An 18870-nucleotide genomic window follows, 5' to 3' on the forward strand; every position below is an offset into this window, starting at 1 on the left:
GGTTCCCGCCGCGCAGCGGCTCTGCCCTTCTTCCGGCGGAAGTCGCGGAGGGAGGTCAAGGCCCGTCCCTGAAACCCTAGTCTCTATGGTGCCCGGAGGCCGGAAGTGGCGCTGGGTCCCTCCCGTGGGCTGGGCGGGCTGGGGGCAGAGTCCGCCGGGGAGTCGATGGCTGGGGCGGCGGGGGGGCGCCCTTCTGTGTGGGGCATCTACAGCTCCATGGAGTACGGGCCTGCCCCAGAGGGGGCGGGGCCTGCCCAGGTAAGGCCCCCCCCACTCCCTTCCCCCCAGGGTTCTCTCCGGGGGGGAGTGGGGTCTAGTGGTTAGAGGGGGGGGGGGACCCCGGGCTCTATCCCCAGCTTTACTTCACGATGCATTAACTTAGCTGAATCCCCACCCCTCAAAAAAATCTGTGCCTCAGTTTCCCCATTCATGCCTTGGGCGGTGTCAGCTCTGCTGGCGCTTCAGGGGTTCCATGCCTCAGTTTCCCCGTGCATGCCTTGGGCGGTGGCAGCTCTGCTGGCGCTTCAGGAGTTCCATGCCTCAGTTTCCCCATGCATGCCTTGGCCGTGGTAGCCCTGCAGTGACTCATTAGTCCCATGCCTCGGTTTCCCCGTGCCTGCCATGGGCAGTGGCAGCCCCGCTGGCTCCTAGGGGGCTGTGGGGATTCAGACGACAGGGCCTGCTCGGCCCTAGGCCAAGGGCAGAATTGCAGAGGCAGCGGAAAGTACACTTCCCCTTCCCTGCCCCCACCCGCAGCCCTGACCTTGGTAGAACTGAGCCAGCACTGGAGCAGGGTGGCCGGGATGGGAGGATGCCTGCATTGCGCTGAGGGCCGGGCCTGGGGCCTGTCCCACCTGGGTTTTTCCATTGCAGACCCAGCTCTGTGGCCCTGCTGTGCTGACACCGCACCCCGAATGCAGAGCTCTTCCCCTGGGGGGTGGGGGCTGTACAGGAATAGAACTTTGGGGTCCTGTTCCCCGGTCACCTCCCACCTGGACCCTGCTCCCCTCTCATGACTGGAAATAGAACCCAGGAGTCTGGGCTCCTAGCCCCCCTTTCCCCACTCTAACCACTAGGCCCTCCCAGAGCTGGGGGCGGAACCCAAGAGTCCTAATTTCCAGTACTGAAAACACCCCCCCCCCCGTCACACACACACCTGTTAAAACACCGCACAATAGGCTTGCGAAGAACTGAGGTCCATCGATTAAGTTCTTTCCCTGCTTCTGGGAGCCGAGTGTGATCTAGTGGTTATAGCTGTGGGGGGCTGGGAGCCCGGATTCTCACCTTCTGACCCTCTGGCTGTGTGCCCTAGGGTAGGTCCATTCCATCTTCCTGTACCTCAATTTCCCCCCGTGTTTAATGAAACACTGAGGCTGTGTCCAGACTGGCAAGTTTTTCCGCTAAAGCGGCTGCTTTTGCGGAAATACTTGCCAGCTGTCTACACTGGCCGCTTGAATTTCCGCAAGAACACTCACAATCTCATGTAAGAAATCAGTGCTTCTTGCGGAAATACTATGCTGCTCCCGTTCGGGCAAAAGTCCTTTTGCGCAAAAGGGCCAGTGTAGACAGCTCAGATTTGTTTTGCGCAAAAGGATCGGGGCTTTTGTGCGCAAAAACGCGTCTAGATTGGCCACAAATGCTTTTGCGCAAAAGTGCTTTTGAGGAAAAGCGTCCGTGCCAATCTAGACGCTCTTTTCTGCAAATGCTTTTAACGGAAAACTTTTCCGTTAAAAGCATTTGCGGAAAATCATGCCAGTCTAGACATAGCCTGAGTGTTTTGCTCGCGGGAGTACGTCTGTTATGCTGAGGAGCAATCCTGCTTGGAACAGCCTCTGCCCCCGCCACTGCAGGACTCCTTGCTTACCACATCCTAGTCTGTGGAGAATCCCTTTTACAGTATAGGGCTTAGGACTCGTCATGGCCACATTCTGCTTCTGGCCACTAGAGCAGGAGTCTCAAACTTAATTTCCTTTGGTCCAGTCCAGTCCTGACACCCTCCTAGGGGGCACCCCCCTCTGGAAGCAGCTATGGGGAGTAAGACGCTTCTGAGTCTCCCGGCCCCACCTGCCTGGGCTATTTAAAACACCCCGGGGGGTCCCCCAGCACCACCAGCAGCGCAGCATCTGTCTCCTAGCTCTGCTTCACTGCCGGCATGGCCCTGTGGCTTGGAGGAGGTGTGTCTAGAGCCATCCCACCTATAGAATGGTTCAGGGTGGTCACCGGGGCCCCTGCATTTTGTGGGGAGCCCGCGGCAGCTTTCTATGGAAGGCGGCCGAACTAGAATTCATTGATAAATTAGACACTATCAACCTGAGCTTGAATAAAGCTATTAACTAGCTAATGCGTTACAAAGGCAATTTCTCCTGCCTTTGAAATTCATGTTTACACGAATGGGACATAGCCAGCCTGACTCCATTAGTGTCATTAACATGGGTCCTACAAGTGATAGGTAACCCGCTTTTGCTGCTACATACGCTCTGGATTCTCTTATTTCCACTCCAGCCCATCTGAGGAAGTGGGTTTAACCCCCGAAAGCTCATGATCATATTTCTTAGTCTCGAAGGGGCCACGGGACTGCTTGGTGTTTTTAAAGTTACAGACTAAACACAGTGACCCCCTCCTGAGATTTTCCCCCATATTGAGGGCCTGGGTGGGCTGGGGCAGGGGGCAGGACTCTCCTGGGTTCTCCCCACCTGCTGTGCTCACCGTGGCTGCAGCAGCCAGCTCTGCTTTGATGCTGTCCCATGCCAGCCTGGGCACTCTGCTTACACTGCGCCAGGCCCCCCGGTAATCCCTGTGGGGATGGGGCTTGGGAAAAGGGCAGGGGAGGGTCTGGGCTAGGGAGAGGGGTGCGGACACCCCCACCCCCGGGGCCGCAGGGACTCGCCTGCCAGCAGCCGTGCGCGGGCCGGTGTGGGGTGTGCTCAGACCACAGCTGGGCCGTGAGTCTGAGAGCCTCTAGGGCCTGGTGGGGCCAGTTGCTCCCTGTTAGCTGTGCGGTGTATCGCCAAGGCAATGACTGGCTGGTACCAGGTGTATTCTCCCCCCCTCCCTCCCCCCCCCCCCCCCCGCAGGCCTGGCTGGAGACTCATGGGCGAAGCTTTGGGCATTTCGTGGACGGCAAGTGGGTGAAGCCGGAAGGCCGAGAAGCTGCCAGCTGCACCAACCCAGCCACAGGTACAAGCCCAGCCCCCATGCGGGCTCCACAGAGGGACCTTAGATCTTGGGGGTGGGGAATGGGGCAGGGGCCTCTCCCCCCCAGGGGGCACCGGCTCCCACCTGGCCCCAGGACAGGGTCAGAGGGGCAGGGAATGGGGCAGGGGCCTGTCCCCTCCGGGGGTGCTAGCTCCTATCCCATCTATGAACCGAGTTGCTGCTTCTTAGCTCAGTTCCAAGCAGCTAGGAGGGGGAAGCCGGAAGATCCCTCCACGGGGCGGGAGGAGTTTGGGTAAGTCTGGGTGGGGGGGTGCAGCCAGCCGGCCTCCTTGCGCTAACCCCTGTCCCCACCCCAGGTGAGCTGCTGGCCTCCAGCCTGCAGGGGGAGCCGGAGGACGTGGAGGCCACCGTCCAAGCCGCCGCGAGAGCCTTTGAACCCTGGAGCCGCCTGCCATGCCATGCCCGGGCCCGGCACCTGCACAAGTGAGCGCTGGCCACCAGGGGGCGGAAGAAACGCAGCCGCTTTGGGTGCTTGGCCACCACGCCCCCTAGTGGCTGCAGCCCGCCTGGCACTGCCAGGCTCCCCCTGCTGCTTGGGATGTGCAGCGCATCACCGGCGCCACCTGCTGGCCGCAGCCTGCACTGCAGGGTAGGGCGTGCGAGCCCCGGCCTGACCCCCTCCTTTCCTCCCCTCCCGCCAGCATGGCCCGCACCATCCAAAAACACCAGCACCTGCTCGCGCTCCTGGAGAGCCTGGAGACTGGGAAGCCCATTGGGGAGGCCCGGGCCCGGGACCTGCCCCTGGTCATCCGACATTTCTACCATCACGCTGGCTGGGCCCAGCTCATGGGTACTGAGCTGCGGGACTGGAAATCCCTGGGTGAGTATCGCGCCCCGAGAGCAGGGACTGCATCCCCCAGCCCGAGCTGGGCTCATCCGCCTCCTTGGCATGGGGGAAACTAAGGCACAACGTGGGGGCTGAGCAGCAGAGCCCACTCCTCTACTTGGCTGCTCTCCCCCGACTTTCAGCAAACCCACCCCCAGACTGTTCCCATCTCAGAGCCTGGGAAAGAACCCAGGACTCCTGGCTCCCCCCCTCACCCGCCCCACCTCTAACCACTAGACCCCACTGCCATCCCAGAGCTGGGGGACCCCAGGTGACCTCTGTCTCTTCCCCAGGTGTGGTCGCTTGTGTGGTTACCTGGAATTCCCCCTTGCTGCTGCTGGCCTGGAAAATCTGCCCAGCTCTGGCTATGGGTAAGTGTGGGGGGGCCTCACCCCCCCAGCCTCCACGTGTCTGTCTCAACTGTTCCCCTTGGGAGAGTCTCGTGCTTCTGAGTCCCCCCCCCCCAGCTTCTGTATCTCTCCCAAGCTTCCTACTTGGCCCCTTCTAAGGCAAGGGACTCGTGATTGTCCCCCTCTTTGGGGCCCCCTGTGTCCCCTATGTGGGAGCCCCCTGCACCTGCCCCATGTGGTCCCCTCTGAGACCCCCTCCTCTCTCTGGTTTCCCCCTAATCAAGGCACAGAGTTGAGGTAACAGCCCCCCAGAAGAGCCACACAGCTCATCCCTAGGAGGACTCAGCTATAAAGTGGCTGCACCCAAGAAACCAACCCCCTAAAAGGGACTGAACCCCCAAATAAACCCTTCTTACTCTGCGTAAAACTTTTCCCCCGAGCAAGCTCATAAGCTCTGCCCCCTTTTATCAAGGGAAGAGAGATATGCACACTGGTTGCTCCCCTGGTTAACAGTTATTTATACTGGGCATGAACACACACAAAAGTATCAGAGGGGTCACCGTGTTAGTCTGAATCTGCAAAAGCGGCGAGGAGTCCTGTGGCACCTTATAGACCAACTGCAGTGTAGGAGCATACGCTTTCGTGGGCATCTGACGAAGTGGGTCTTTGCCCACGGAAGCTTATGCTCCTACACTTCAGTTAGTCTATACGGTGCCACAGGACTCGACGCTTTTGCACACACAAGTGTTTTCATGAAGTATGAAAGCAGGGTCTACCTGATTGCAAGCGACAACCGATCAGTGTAAGTTACCAAGGGAAAATACACAAGACTGGCCAGTGAATTTGGGCCATGAAACTTGTTAGGTACAAATTTTTACCCTCGACGGCTGTTCTTATCTGGGGCAAAATGCTTCCAGCCGGAGTTGATCTTTACTCGGGCCTGACTGTGCAGCTTTTTCAAGAGTTCTTTCCAGTCCTTCACGTGGGGTTTCTTGGGGTAGGTGTGGCAGTTTCAAAGGCCAGCGGAAGACAAAGACCGGATTGTTTCTGTTCCTTTCGATAGACTTTCCCCCAGGGCGGGAACCCTTTCCTTAATCCCCCCTCCCCCATGGAAAAATACCAGATTCAAGATGGATTCTAGCCCCAGGTGGCTTCGTCATGTGTCTCTCCAGGAACAATCACAGTGGGGGCTCACAGAGCAAACAGGACCATTCACGGGTCTTTGGTTTGAGTCCGGAGCCATTAAGTTCCTAAAGGTTCCCTCATGTGCACAATCAGAATTCAAACCGGAGTCACACCTCCTGTGTCTCACTCCATGACAAGAACGACCCAGGCCCAGAAATGGGATGTGCCCACTCAGCAGATTGTAACGGCACTGGACCTGGTACGGGATGCATTTTGCATAAAGCATCTTCAAGTTATGCATATTCATAAGCCGATTTTCATAAAGCGAGGGCGGGGGCCGCTTCTCTGGGCCCCCTGCACCCACATATGTGGAGCCTCTGTGGGCTCTGAGCCCCCTGCCCCTCCCCTCTGAGGCATCCCCCTCTTGACCCCCATTTCTCCCCACAGGGAACACGGTGGTTCTCCTCCCACCCCCCCACGCCCGGCTCTCTGCCCTGCTGCTGGCCGAGCTGGGGGCCCAGGCTGGGCTGCCTGCCGGGGTGCTGAACGTGCTGACGGGGGAGGAGGCGCTGGCCGGGGAGCTGGCTGCCCACCCCAGGGTGGCTGCGGTGGCTGTGGCCAGCTCTGTGGAGGTAGGTGCTGCCCGGCAGCGAGGAAGGGGTGTTTGCCTGATCTGTGGGGTGTGGGGGGAGCTGATATTTTGGGGGCAGAGCAGCCATAGGCTGGGAGGGCTCTGGGGGGAAGGAGGGAGCGGCTGTGACTTGGAGGGTCCTGAGGCGCAGGGGGAGGAGGCTGCTGTGGCCAGCAGGGGCTGGGGAGCTGCCCCGGCCCCATTCCCAGTTCTCCCTCTCCCCCCAGGTGGGGCGGGCGCTGCGCCGCGCCACGGCCGGCACGGGCACCAGGCTCTCTCTGCACCTGGGCGGAGACATCCTGAGCATCGTCTTCGACTCGGCCGACCTGGACGGGGCCGCCGTGGGGCTGAGCAACACCGTGAGCTGCCAGCGGGGCCAGGTGAGGCGGGAGCGCGGCCGGCTCCCATGCAGGGCCGGGCTGGTTCGGGGGGCAGGGGCCTGTCCCCTCTAGGGGGCACCGGCTCCCAGCCAGCCCCAGGGCAGGGGCTGGGAATGGGGCAGGGGAATTTCCTCTCTAGGGGGCGCCGGCTCCCACCCGGCCCCAGGGCAGGGTCTGGCTGGCTTAGGGGTGGGGGCAGGGAACGGGCTCCTCTGGAGTGTGACTCTGTCGCCCCCTGGAGCCCATAGCCTGCGTTGCATGGGACATCACCCCCACCCCCCATCTGCCCTGACCCCCTTTCCCGCCAGGCTGCCGGGGCGCTGCTGCTGGTGCAGGAGGCTGCGGCCGGGGCGCTGCTGCAGCGGCTGAAGTTGAGGCTGGGGAAGCTGCGTGTGGGGGACCCGCTGGACAAGGCCATGGACGGGGGAGCCCTGGCGGACGAAGCCCAGCGAGCCGCCATAAAGTCCTACGTGGAGGAGGCCCGGGCAGAGGGGGCTGAGGTGAGGGGCTGGGTCTAGGGGGCAGCAGCAGGGACTGGAAGCCAGGACTCCTGGGTTCTCTCCCTGGCTGTGGGAGGGGAGTGGGGGGTGGTGGTTAGACCAGCAGGGGCTGGGAGCCAGGACTCCTGGGTTCTCTCCCTGGCTGTGGGAAGGGAGTGGGGGGTAGTGGTTAGACCAGCAGGGGCTGGAAGCCAGGACGTCTGGGTTTTCTCCCTGGCTGTGGGAGGGGAGTGGGGGGTGGTGGTTAGAGCAGGAGGGCCGGGGCAAAGCCAGGACTTCTGGGTCCCCTCCCGGCTTGGGAGGGGCGTGTCTCTGGGCTCATGTGCTGCTGTCTCCCCACTCCCAGATCTTCCAGGCGTGGGCTGCGCTCCCGGCCCGGGGCCCGTTCTACCCTCCGACCCTGATCACCGGCGTCAGCACCTCCTCACGCTGTGTCCAAGAGCAGGTAGAGTCAGACGCCCCTAGAACCCGAGGGCCCCCGAGAGGCCGTCCTGTCCCGTCCCCTGCCCTCAGGAACAGGACTAAGCACCATCTTCTCCACCGGGGTGGGGACCTCTGGCCCGGGAGCCGGACGTAGCCTTCGGCTCGATTGGATCCGGCCTCCGAGGCTGGTCCCCCCCAGACTCCGGTGTGCGAGGGGTCTTTCTCGGGGGTCACGTCAGTGAGGGGTTTTCTCTCACTTCGTACGGCCCCCGACTGATTATTCTGCAGGTCAGTGGCCCCCGCGCCAGAAACGGTTCCTCGGCCCTGTTCTAGACCATCCCGGACAGGCGTCCGTCCCGCCTGCTCGCCGATATCTCCTGGGCTGGAGATTCCACAACCCCCCTTGGCAGCTTATTCCAGTGTTGAACCACCCGCACGGGCAGGAAGCTTTTCCTAATGTCCAGCCTCAACCTTCCTTGCTGCAGTTTACGCCCCTTGCTCCTTGTCCTGTCCTCAGTGGTCAAGGAGAGTAATTTCCCCCCCTCCTTGTGGCACCCTTTTAGGTACCCGAAAACCGCTCTCATGTCCCCTCCCGGTCTGCTCCTTTCCAACTAAACCAGCCCAGTTCTCTGTCTGCCCTCCTCGCTCCCGTTCTCTAGGCCCCTCATCCCTTCTCTGGACCCTCTCCACTTTCTCCACCTCTCCCCTGGAATGTGGTGTCCAGAACTGGACATAATCCTCCACCGGAGGCCTCGTCCGCGCCGAGCAGAGCGGGAGGAGGGCTCCTCGTGTCTGTTCATGCCTCCCAGAGCCTCGTCCGGTGGCGCGCGGGTGACGTGTGGTGCCCCCTGACCCCTCGCCCCCTTCCTGCAGGACTCCTTCCTGGACAGTCGCTTCCCATGGGAAACCGCTTGCTCCCTCCCACTTTTCAGCTCTTTGCCTTTTCAGCGATTTCCCCACAGCTTTGCTTACCTCAGGATGGTGCCCCTGCCACCCGGCCCGCCCTGCCGGCCCCCCCCCCCCCCACAGGGCCCCTGCCACCCGGCCCGCCCTGCCGGGCCCCCCCTGCCTCCTGACGGCCCTGCCGGGCCCCCCCCCCCCCCACAGGGCCCCTGCCACCCGGCCCGCCCTGCCGGGCCCCCCCTGCCTCCTGCCAGGCCCCTGCTGGGACCCCCCCCCCCCACAGGGCCCCTGCCACCCGGCCCGCCCTGCCAGGCCCCCCCTGCCTCCTGACGGCCCTGCCGGGACCCCCCGCCCCCCACAGGGCCCCTGCCACCCAGCACGCCCTGCCGGGCCCCCCCTGCCTCCTGCCAGGCCCCTGCCGGGACCCCCCCTCCACAGGGCCCCTGCCACCCAGCACGCCCTGCCGGGCCCCCCCCGCCTCCTGACGGCCCTGCCGGGACCCCCCCCCCACAGGGCCCCTGCCACCCAGCACGCCCTGCCAGGCCCCCCCTGCCTCCTGCCAGGCCCCTGCCGGGACCCCCCCCCCCACAGGGCCCCTGCCACCCAGCACGCCCTGCCGGGCCCCCCCCTGCCTCCTGCCAGGCCCCTGCCGGGACCCCCCCCCCACAGGGCCCCTGCCACCCAGCACGCCCTGCCGGGCCCCCCCTGCCTCCTGCCAGGCCCCTGCCGGGACCCCCCCCCCCACAGGGCCCCTGCCACCCAGCACGCCCTGCCGGGCCCCCCCCCCCCGCCTCCTGACGGCCCTGCTGGGAGGCCCCCCCCCCCCACAGGGCCCCTGCCACCCAGCACGCCCTGCCGGGCCCCCCCCTGCCTCCTGCCTGGCCCTTTCCACCTCCTGCCGGGCCCCTGCCACCCGATGCGCCCTGCCGGGACCCCCCACCTCCTGCCGGGCCCCTGCCACCCGGCACGTCCTACCGGGCCCCTCCCTGCCGCCTGCTGGCACCCGCTGTCTACTCAGACTTGTCTTGCCCTGCCCTGCAGGTCCCTGGGCCGGTGCTGGTGGTCCTGCCCTTCCGGACTGCCAAGGAGGCCGTGACGCTGGGGAACCACCGCCCGTCCGGGCTGGCAGCCAGCGTGTGGACCGAAAACCTGCCGCTGGCCATGGAGGTGGCCCGAAGGTCGGTTCAGAGCCCGCAGTCGGGCCCCCGCTTCACCCCCCCACCCCCCTCCGAATCTGCTCTCCCATCCGCTGGGAGTCAGCTCAGGTTTCTGCCCTCTTCCCTCCCCCGCTTATTACGCTTGAGCACCCAGCACCTCCCTCCCCCCCCCCCATTTTCATTCACGCTCGGCCCTCGCCCGGAGCTTGGGCGTCCCCGCTGGAAACGCGAGTGCAGTAGCCGGAGCCGGACGGGCTGGTTTATTGCCCCCAGCCGGTGAGAGCGTGCGAGAGAAACCCTTGGCTGGCTGGAGACGGGGCCCGGGGCAGAGCTCGGTTAGAGAAACAGCCAGGCTGGCCGGAAAGACGCCCCCCCCCCGAGAATCCTGGGGGGCAGCCCGTCCATCCCCAGCCCCGGGGTCTACGCTTCGTTTCCGGGCTGGCGGCGCCGCCAGTCGCCTCTCGGGAGCAGGACAGCGGGGCGGCGGCGGCGGTCGCTCGGAGACACCCCTGGGGGGGCGCAGGCAAGCGGCCAGTTCTGCCAGGGCCCTGTGGGGCAGAGAGGGGGGAAGCCCACTCAGGGGAAGGCTCCGTCACCCCTGTCTCACCACAGCCTGCAGGTCGGCACCGTCTGGATCAACGGGCAAAGCTTTGTGGACGCGGCCGCGGGCCTCGGGGGCAGCAAGGAGAGCGGGAGCAGCCGGGATGGGGGCAAGGAGGTGAGTGAGACTGGGCAGGGGGAAACTGAGGCAGAAGGGTGCAGGGCCCCTTGGGCCTGACTTGTCCTGCCTCCTCCTTCCAGGGCTTGTTCGAGTACCTGAGGCCGAGCTGGGAGAGCCGGGCCCAGCCCAGCCCTGCCGAGCTGGACTACAAAACCTTCACAGCTTCCTGCAGCGCCGAGCCGCCCCCCCTGCCCGGCCCCACGGGGCCCGAACGGGAGGAAAACATGCCAAGGTGCTAACGCCTCACGGGCCCCCTCAGTGTAGGGCCGCGGCCCCTCTGGGGTGGGGCGGGGCTGGGTATCCGGGTGCCCCTCGCCGGGCGCTGGGACACGGCTGGGCTGGGTATCCGGGTGCCCCTCGCTGGGCGCTGGGACACGGCGGGGCTGGGTATCCGGGTGCCCCTCGCTGGGCGCTGGGACACGGCGGGGCTGGGTATCCGGGTGCCCCTCACCAGGCACTGGGACACGGCAGGGCTGGGTATCCGGGTGCCCCTCGCCGGGCGCTGGGACACGGCGGGGCTGGGTATCCGGGTGCCCCTCACCAGGCGCTGGGACACGGCGGGGCTGGGTATCCGGGTGCCCCTCGCCGGGCGCTGGGACACGGCGGGGCTGGGTATCCGGGTGCCCCTCGCCGGGCGCTGGGACACGGCGGGGGTGGGTATCCGGGTGCCCCTCGCCGGGCGCTGGGACACGGCGGGGCTGGGTATCCGGGTGCCCCTCGCCGGGCGCTGGGACACGGCGGGGCTGGGTATCCGGGTGCCCCTCACCAGGCGCTGGGACACGGCGGGGCTGGGTATCCGGGTGCCCCTCGCCGGGCGCTGGGACACGGCGGGGCTGGGTATCCGGGTGCCCCTCGCCGGGCGCTGGGACACGGCGGGGCTGGGTATCCGGGTGCCCCTCGCCAGGCACTGGGACACGGCGGGGCTGGGTATCCGGGTGCCCCTCGCCGGGCGCTGGGACACGGCGGGGCTGGGTATCCGGGTGCCCCTCGCCGGGCGCTGGGACACGGTGGGGCTGGGTATCCGGGTGCCCCTCGCCGGGCGCTGGGACACGGCGGGGCTGGGTATCCGGGTGCCCCTCACCAGGCACTGGGACACGGCAGGGCTGGGTATCCGGGTGCCCCTCGCCGGGTGCTGGGACACGGCGGGGCTGGGTATCCGGGTGCCCCTCGCCGGGCGCTGGGACACGGCGGGGCTGGGTATCCGGGTGCCCCTCGCCGGGCGCTGGGACACGGCGGGGCTGGGTATCCGGGTGCCCCTCACCAGGCGCTGGGACACGGCGGGGCTGGGTATCCGGGTGCCCCTCGCCGGGCGCTGGGACACGGCGGGGCTGGGTATCCGGGTGCCCCTCACCAGGCGCTGGGACACGGCGGGGCTGGGTATCCGGGTGCCCCTCGCCGGGCGCTGGGACACGGTGGGGCTGGGTATCCGGGTGCCCCTCACCAGGCACTGGGACACGGCAGGGCTGGGTATCCGGGTGCCCCTCGCCGGGCGCTGGGACACGGCGGGGCTGGGTATCCGGGTGCCCCTCGCCAGGGGCTGGGACACGGCAGGGCTGGGTATCCGGGTGCCCCTCGCCGGGCGCTGGGACACGGCGGGGCTGGGTATCCGGGTGCCCCTCGCCGGACGCTGGGACACGGTGGGGCTGGGTATCCGGGTGCCCCTCGCCGGACGCTGGGACACAGCCCTTCTGGGATGGGGCCCAGGGGACTCCCCCAAGCGCGTGAAGTTCCCGGGGTCCCCTGAGCCCCTCGTGTACCTGCAGGGTGGACAGGACCTACAAGCTGTACTACGGAGGGGCTCAGAAGCGCCCCGAGGGGATGGCCTCGCTTCCCGTCCTCGACCCCGCCGGCAAAGTGCTGGCGTACGTCGCGGCCGGCACCGCCAAGGACATCCGCAACGCGGTGGAGGCTGCTCATAAGGCCGCGCCAGGGTGAGGCGGCCAGCAACTCCCAAGACGCCTGGGTTCTCTCCCTGGCTTGGGGGCAGGGCAGGGGAGTCTAGTGGTTAGAGAAGGGGGGGTCTGGATTCTCTCCCTGGCTTGGGGGCAGGGCAGGGGAGTCTAGTGGTTAGAGAAGGGGGGGGTCTGGGTTCTCTCCCTGGCTTTGCACCACCACTCACTATTTACACTCCGTGCCTCAGTTTCTCCAGGGACGGGAGCTCCCTGAGTTGCCAGAGCAAAGTGTCACCCCCTTTCTGGCCCCATGCTCCCCTGCCGCGCCCCTCTTATCGCTGCCCGGCAGCGCGAGCACACATTGTCCCCAGAGCACTGGCGAGCCGCTGGCTTATCGTGGCTGGACTTTGAGTGAGGTGGCTGAGACCCGCCCGGCTGGGAGCGTTGCTGCTGCTCGGGGAGCCGAGAGGGGGACGGACGCCGAGACGTCCCTGGAGAGCTGGGCGCAGGCCGGGATCTGACCCAACGGGGGAAAATAGTTCCGACCTAAATTTGCCTGGGACAACGTCGCTTTTCTTGTTTTGGGGGAAAGTTGGGGCGGTTTTGCCCCCAGACCGGACGGTTTCCCTCCCCCGCTACCCAGAAGGGGACAGTTCAGATCCAGAGCTGGCACTGCTCAGCCTTATGGGAGCCCCTGGCCTCATGGGAGATGGTGCCCCATGCTCCTAGGGGCCAGGTTCCTCGTCTGGACTACATCTCCCATGATGCACCATGGTCTCACCTCAAGGGGAGGGGAAATCATGGGGGCCCATTTCCCATAATGCACCACAATCTCCCCCTCTTGGACAGAGGTGGTAGTTGCATCATGGTCCCATTCATCTATAGGCTGAGCTGTGTGGCGGAACTACGTTTCCCATGATGCACCACAGGTCTCCCCTGTTGGTGAATGGAGGAGACTCAAAGTCATCCCCCCTCCCCCCGGCTGTGGTGCACCCTGGGAATTGTGGTTCACTTGCCCCATGTTCCTCTAGGGCTCCTTGTGTGCACTGCATCTCCCATCATGCACTACAGTTACCCCTCTTTCTGAGATGTTGCAGTGCTTCATGGGAGTTGTAGTTCCAGCCTTTTCCACCACAGGCTGTGCACTGTAGGCCATAATTCTCCACAGCCTCCCCGCCCCAGTCTAGGGAACCTTTGGCAGTGGCGCATCATGGGAGTTGTAGTTTAGGGACTTCTTGCTCTAGTCTAGTCTATAATCCTTCCTGGACTACAGCTCTCCTCCCAGGGAGCCAAACCCCACCGACTCCACGTGCTCTGACCTCCACATGTTCCCTTCCCCCACCTGACTCCAACACCCTCTGAGCAGCCCCCCAAATCCGCAGGGCCCCTGAAACCGGGAATTTCCCTTCGGGTCTGGTGGGGAGGGGCCAGGAGGATGGTGCAGGCGTGGGGCCGGGGCTTCTGGGTTCTCTCCCCAGCTCGCTGTCTCCTGGCAGGTGGGCGAAGCGGACGGGCCACGCCCGGGCCCAGGTGCTGTACTACGTGGCGGAGAACCTGGAGCTGCGGCGGGAGGAGGTGGCGGCGCGCCTGGGGGCGCTGACGGGGGCCACCCCCGAGGAGGCCCGGCAGGAGGTGGACCTAGGCCTGGAACGCCTCTTCCACTGGGCGGCCTATTGCGATAAATCCGGGGGCACTGTGCAGGTGGGCAGAGCCCGGGGGGCAGGGCGGCCCAGAGCACCCCCTATGACACGGGGTGGCCAGAGGTGCCACAAGGGGGAAGGGGTGAGCTGCAGCTGGGGGGGCAGGATTCAGGGGAGGGGGTGTAGTGGCGAAGATGGGGAGGTTCTGAGGTGGAGGTGGGGTTTGGGGAGGTGAGGAATGGGGGGCGGGCCCAGAAGGGGGCAGAGTATGGGGGACAGGAATATGGCTGGGGGGAGGAGGGGGCGGAGTCAGGGGGCGGGCCCAGAAGGGAGTGGGGCCTGAAGTCAGGAATGGGGGGGGGGCCAGGTGGGGGAATCATCCCCTGCTTTCTCCCCCCTCCCTGCAGGAGACCCCCCTACACGGAACCACCCTGCAGCTCCGGCAGCCCCTGGGCGTGGTGGGTGTCACCTGCCCGGACGAGCGCCCCCTGCTTAGCTTCCTGAGCCTGCTTGCCCCCGCCGTCGCCCGGGGCAACGCCGTGGTGGTGGTCCCCAGCCCGCGCTACCCACTGCCCGCCCTGGACCTCTGCCAGGTATCTCCTCTTGGCGACGCAAGGGGCTAGCCCCTCCCCCTGTGCCTCAGTTTCCCCACAGATCACCCCGCCCTCTGGAAGACGAGGCTGATGGAAAAGAAGCCACCGGGGCCTGAGAAGCTCCAGCTGTGGGGAGAACCCCCCTCCCCTGCTCTAGCTACAGTCCCTGTTGGGCGTTTCCAGCCCCCGAGTCCCTGTCCACCCCACTGCTCTGCCCAGTTCTCCGTCGCCGAGGCTCTGCCAGTCCCAACAGGTCCCCCTTCCCGCTTCAGCTCCCATGCAGGCATGTTCCCCCCCCCCAACGGCTCACCGGTTGCACCCACATTTGGCCTGCACAGGTCCTGGGGGGACCCCACCACTCTTAGGGGTTCAGCCCTTCCACCTCCGGGGACCTCCCTTCTCTCAGCCCCCAGCCCCTCGCTCTGGGCCCCCAGGCCCCACGCCCGGAGAGTGGGTCCAGCCCTGTTCTCCAGCCCGGAGCGACTCCCAGCCAGCCGGGAGCGTTTATGGCGCTTTGAACCCAGCACAGGAGCCCTCGGGCCTGACGGCCTCTCCCCCCACCCCCCCCAGTCCAGACTGTCTGCCCTGCCCAGCAGCCCCCCTTCCAGCCAAGCCCCCAGCAGCCCCTCCCCCGCCTCTGTCTCCTGTTGTGAGCCCCTCCCCTCTCCGCCATCCTGTGTCCCCCCAATGGGGCAGGGTCGGGGCCTCTCTCTGCAGCCCGTTGGCCTCCCACTGGCCAGACCCGGCCTTGCCGCCAGAGCTGGCACCAGGGCACCAGTCGCTGGGGCTCCAGTTCTGGGCTGGGCCCTGTTACAGCAACCCCCCCCCACATGTAACCCCCCTTTGAACCCCTCCAGATACCCCACGTGGCCCCGGTAGGGTTGCTAGATGGTTGAAACAAAAATACCGACACTCCCCCCCCCCCCCAAAAAAAAAACCACCGGGAAAAAAATTCTGTTGAAGAGAAAAAAAGGGGGGGGGGGGGGGAGACAAAAGTTGAGTTTAAAAAAAAAAAAGGGAGAGGTTGAGCACTAAGACCCCGGGGAGGCAGCGCTCACTCTCGGAGTTCCAAAGCTCTGGCTTCTCATTGGTCGTCCCCCCCCCCCCCCGTTTTATGCAGAACCAGGTAAGGGGGGGGGGGGGGGGTGTTGGGGGCCAGAGAGGGCTCAGGTGGGGGGAGGGAGGCTGGGTGCTGAGTGTCCGGTATTCTCTGAATTTTTTTACCGGACAGGAGGCGAAAATACCGGTGAACACCGGACACCTGCAACCCTAGCCTGCTCCAGGGGTACATTGGGCATGAGACGGAGCAGCGGAGCGTCGCTAGGGGGAAGAGCCGCCTGCCTGAGCAGCGAGCTCTCGCCCTGAGCTCGGAAATATTCCAGCCTCCCGGCCGGCTCGCCGGACTCTCTGGAAGGCTCCCAGCTGGCTCCGAGCCCTGGGGCTGCTGCCAAGAGGCTGCACGAAGAGCTCTGTCCCCGGCCGTGGCTTTTCCCACATACATCGCAGCCTGCGGGTGGGGATCAAGCCGCGCCGCGCCCGGGGGCGTTCTCAGCCCGGCGCCCGCTGGCCTGCCGCTTTGACGTCCCCCGGCGTCCCCCTCCGGCAACCAGCCAGTCGACCCTTAGCCCCGGTGCCGGGAAGCCGCAGACGGGGAGGGCGGTCGGGGGGCGGTTTGGCACGGTGAACGCAGTCGTGTGCGTAGCAGCTGGGTCGTGCGAGCGAGGGTTTCAAGGCTTGTCAGAACGAGCCAGTGGTTAATTCCACACCGATGTGGCTCTGCCTCGCCCCGGGTTGCTCAATTTTGCTCTTGATGGATTCGGGAAAGCGACAGTGTCAGGGCTGCCACGGGAGGGGGGACCCCACCCCGAAAGGAGGGGGCGGCAGGGCTATTGTAGGAGAGCCGGGGGGGGGGGGAATTGCCTCCCTCCGTTCTGTGCTGCTGCCTGCAGAGCCATTCCTGGGGGTAGGACGGCCGTGGGTCGCGCCCAGGTCTCCCCCCATGCCTTGCCACCCTCAGTTTGGCAGTGCTGACTTCAGAGCTGGGCTTGTAGCCAGCAGCCACCACTCTCCAGCCAACCAGTTCTGTGAAATCCCCTCTGGTAGCCGGATTTCACAATGTGCTGCGTGGTTCTCACAGCTGTCAGTGGGGCGGGTTGTTCAGTCTCCAGCACGCAGCAGCTTTAACACTTTTGCACCCGCGGGGCAGCCGGGGCTGAGCGGCTGGGGAAACTGAGGCACACAGGGGCAGAGGGGGAAGGCGTCCCACAAATGCAGCCACGTTACAGCACCAAGCCCAGGCGCACTGACGGGCGCGGTTCCATTTGCCTCCTCGTTAAGGAGCCCGTTGACTACATTCCCCTGGCGAAGAGTTAGGAACAATTAGCGCCGGACCATGGGGGCCACACTGGCCCGGCTGCCCTGTTCCCTTTGGCTCAGCTGCCTCACAGTGTGAAAACGTCTCTCGCCTCCGCCCTTTATGCCCCCTCCCCTGCTCTAACCACTAGCCAGCAGTGCCTAGTGCCAGGGAGAGAACCGGGGAGTCCTGGCTCCCAGCGCCGCCTGCTCTAACCACTAGACCCCACTCCCTCCCCCCCCCCCCCCCCCCCCCAAGGAGAGAACCCAGGAGTCCTGGCTCCCAGCGCCGCCTGCTCTAACCACTAGACCCCACTCCCCCCCCCCTCCGCACCAAGGAGAGAACCCGCGAGTCCTGGCTCCCAGCACTGCCTGCTCTAACCACTAGACCCCACTCCCCCCCCCCCCCCACCAAGGAGAGAACCCGGGAGTCCTGGCTCCCAGCCCCACCTGCTCTAACCACTAGACACCCTCACCAGCACCAAGGAGAGAACCCAGACATCCTAACTCTTCCCCCCCCATCCCTCGCCCAGTTCTGGCTGCTAATGGGCCCCCTTTCTGCTCCCCCCCTCCCCCGGCAGATCTTCGACACCTCGGATGTCCCCAGCGGGGTGGTGAATGTTGTGACTGGGAATCGGGACCATCTGAGCCGGACGCTGGCCCAGCACCAAGATGTTCAGGCCATGTGGTACTTTGGGACCACGCAGGTGAGTGGGGATACCCCCACCGTTCCCCTGATCCTGCCAGCCCCGGCCCTGGGTGGGAGCCAGCGCCCCCTGGAGGGGAGAGGTCTCCCTCCCCCCCACCCTGCTTCCCCTCTTAACCCTTCCTCCTCAGCAGGGCTCCCAGTTTGTGGAATGGGCCTCGGCCGGGAACCTGAAGCGGACCTGGGTGAGCCACGGCGCCCCCCGGCAGTGGGAGGACCCGGCCCAGGGGGCAGGTGAGGAGTTTCTCTGCCAGGCCACCCAGTGTAAAAACATCTGGATCCCCATGGGGGAGATTTTTGCCAACTGAAGCTGCCGGGGGTCCCACCCTGGAACTGCGCAGTCCAAGAGCAATAATAAAAAGGCTTCCTCTTGTTTAACCCTGCCCCTGCTGCAGGGGTCTGTCTCCTCTTGCATGTCACTGCCCCAGTGGGGAAACTGAGGCACTAGCTTCGGAGGGGGGTAGAACTCTGGACTCTTGGCTCCCAGTTCTAACTGGTACACCTCACTCCACTCCCAGGCCTTAAGTGTCAGGTGCAGGACTCTGGAGTTCTCGCCCAGGCTCCGGGAGAGGGGTCAAGTGGGGAGGGCCGAGAGCCAGGCTTCCTGGGAGGGGGGCGTCTAGGGGGTGAGGTTTAAATCCCCGCCCTGGTGTCTCACGGCTGAGTCTTGTGTGAAAGGATGGGGGTGAGTAGTTATGAACCTCAAATTTTATTGTCTCTTGTACGCACCCTGTCCTCTTGCATCCGCCCCAGAGCAGGAGACAGAACCCTGGCTCCCAGCCCCCCATCCTCACCCACTGGAGTGGATTTACGTGCCAGCAGGGACTTGAATCCCGACCGGTCATGCACAGACATAGTGCTTGGAAAGGGTTGATTTTGCAAAGCTGGAAGCAATCACAACAGATCAGAAATGAATCACATAAATGAGAATGATACATTGGAATGATCTGGGAACATTTTACTAGAGTCCCAAAACAGCAGACCATTCAGGTTACAAACTGGCTGAGGTTAGAGGAGAAGTGAAGGCAGCTATAGAAAATAACAAATTGGAAGTCAGAGGAAACTGGTAGTAGCACAGATAAATTGGAAAATAAGAATTGTAGAAAACGGATAAGGGAAGCCAAAGGACACGAGCAGAAATATATGGCCTCCAGAGTTAGACAAAGCATTATTTTAAGTCTCTTGGGAACAGAAAGAACTGTGCCAGTGATATGAGACCATTGCTAGATGGAAATGGAAGAATTATCACTAATAAGGAGGCAAGGTGATACATATTTCTGTTCTGTACCTGGGATAAAAAAGCAGCTGAAGCAGGCTCAGCAGCTGGTGGTGCTAGCCCTCTTTTCCATTCCACTAGCACGACAGCTACTAACGTTCCAGACTCTGTTAAATCAGCCGATCTGGACAGCTGGCATCCAAGAGTCTTCAAAGAACAGGCCGAGGGCTTTGATTTTC

General features: G+C 64.5%; 1 protein-coding gene across 2 annotated transcripts; it reads left to right on the forward strand.

Moving 5' to 3' along the window:
• Nucleotides 1-98: 98 nt before the first annotated feature.
• ALDH16A1 (aldehyde dehydrogenase 16 family member A1) lies at nucleotides 99-17793 on the forward strand. 2 transcript variants are annotated; one of them, XM_075917507.2, is made up of 17 exons: nucleotides 99-258; nucleotides 3075-3177; nucleotides 3513-3639; nucleotides 3858-4036; nucleotides 4336-4413; nucleotides 5965-6149; nucleotides 6376-6528; nucleotides 6837-7028; nucleotides 7375-7473; nucleotides 9396-9532; nucleotides 10124-10229; nucleotides 10313-10464; nucleotides 11996-12163; nucleotides 13621-13825; nucleotides 14172-14357; nucleotides 17291-17416; nucleotides 17547-17793. In XM_075917507.2, the coding sequence occupies exons 1-17, from the start codon at nucleotides 166-168 to the stop codon at nucleotides 17721-17723; spliced, it is 2466 nt and encodes an 821-aa protein (XP_075773622.2). In that variant the 5' UTR covers nucleotides 99-165; the 3' UTR covers nucleotides 17724-17793. The 2 variants fall into 2 exon arrangements, with proteins under 2 accessions (XP_075773622.2, XP_075773623.2); XM_075917508.2 differs by having other exon boundaries at nucleotides 17550-17793.
• The last annotated feature ends 1077 nt before the right edge of the window (nucleotides 17794-18870 follow it).

This window comes from Pelodiscus sinensis, chromosome 18 (assembly GCF_052426305.1).
Source record: "Pelodiscus sinensis isolate ZL-2025 chromosome 18, ASM5242630v1, whole genome shotgun sequence".
Lineage (NCBI taxonomy): Eukaryota > Metazoa > Chordata > Testudines > Trionychidae > Pelodiscus > Pelodiscus sinensis.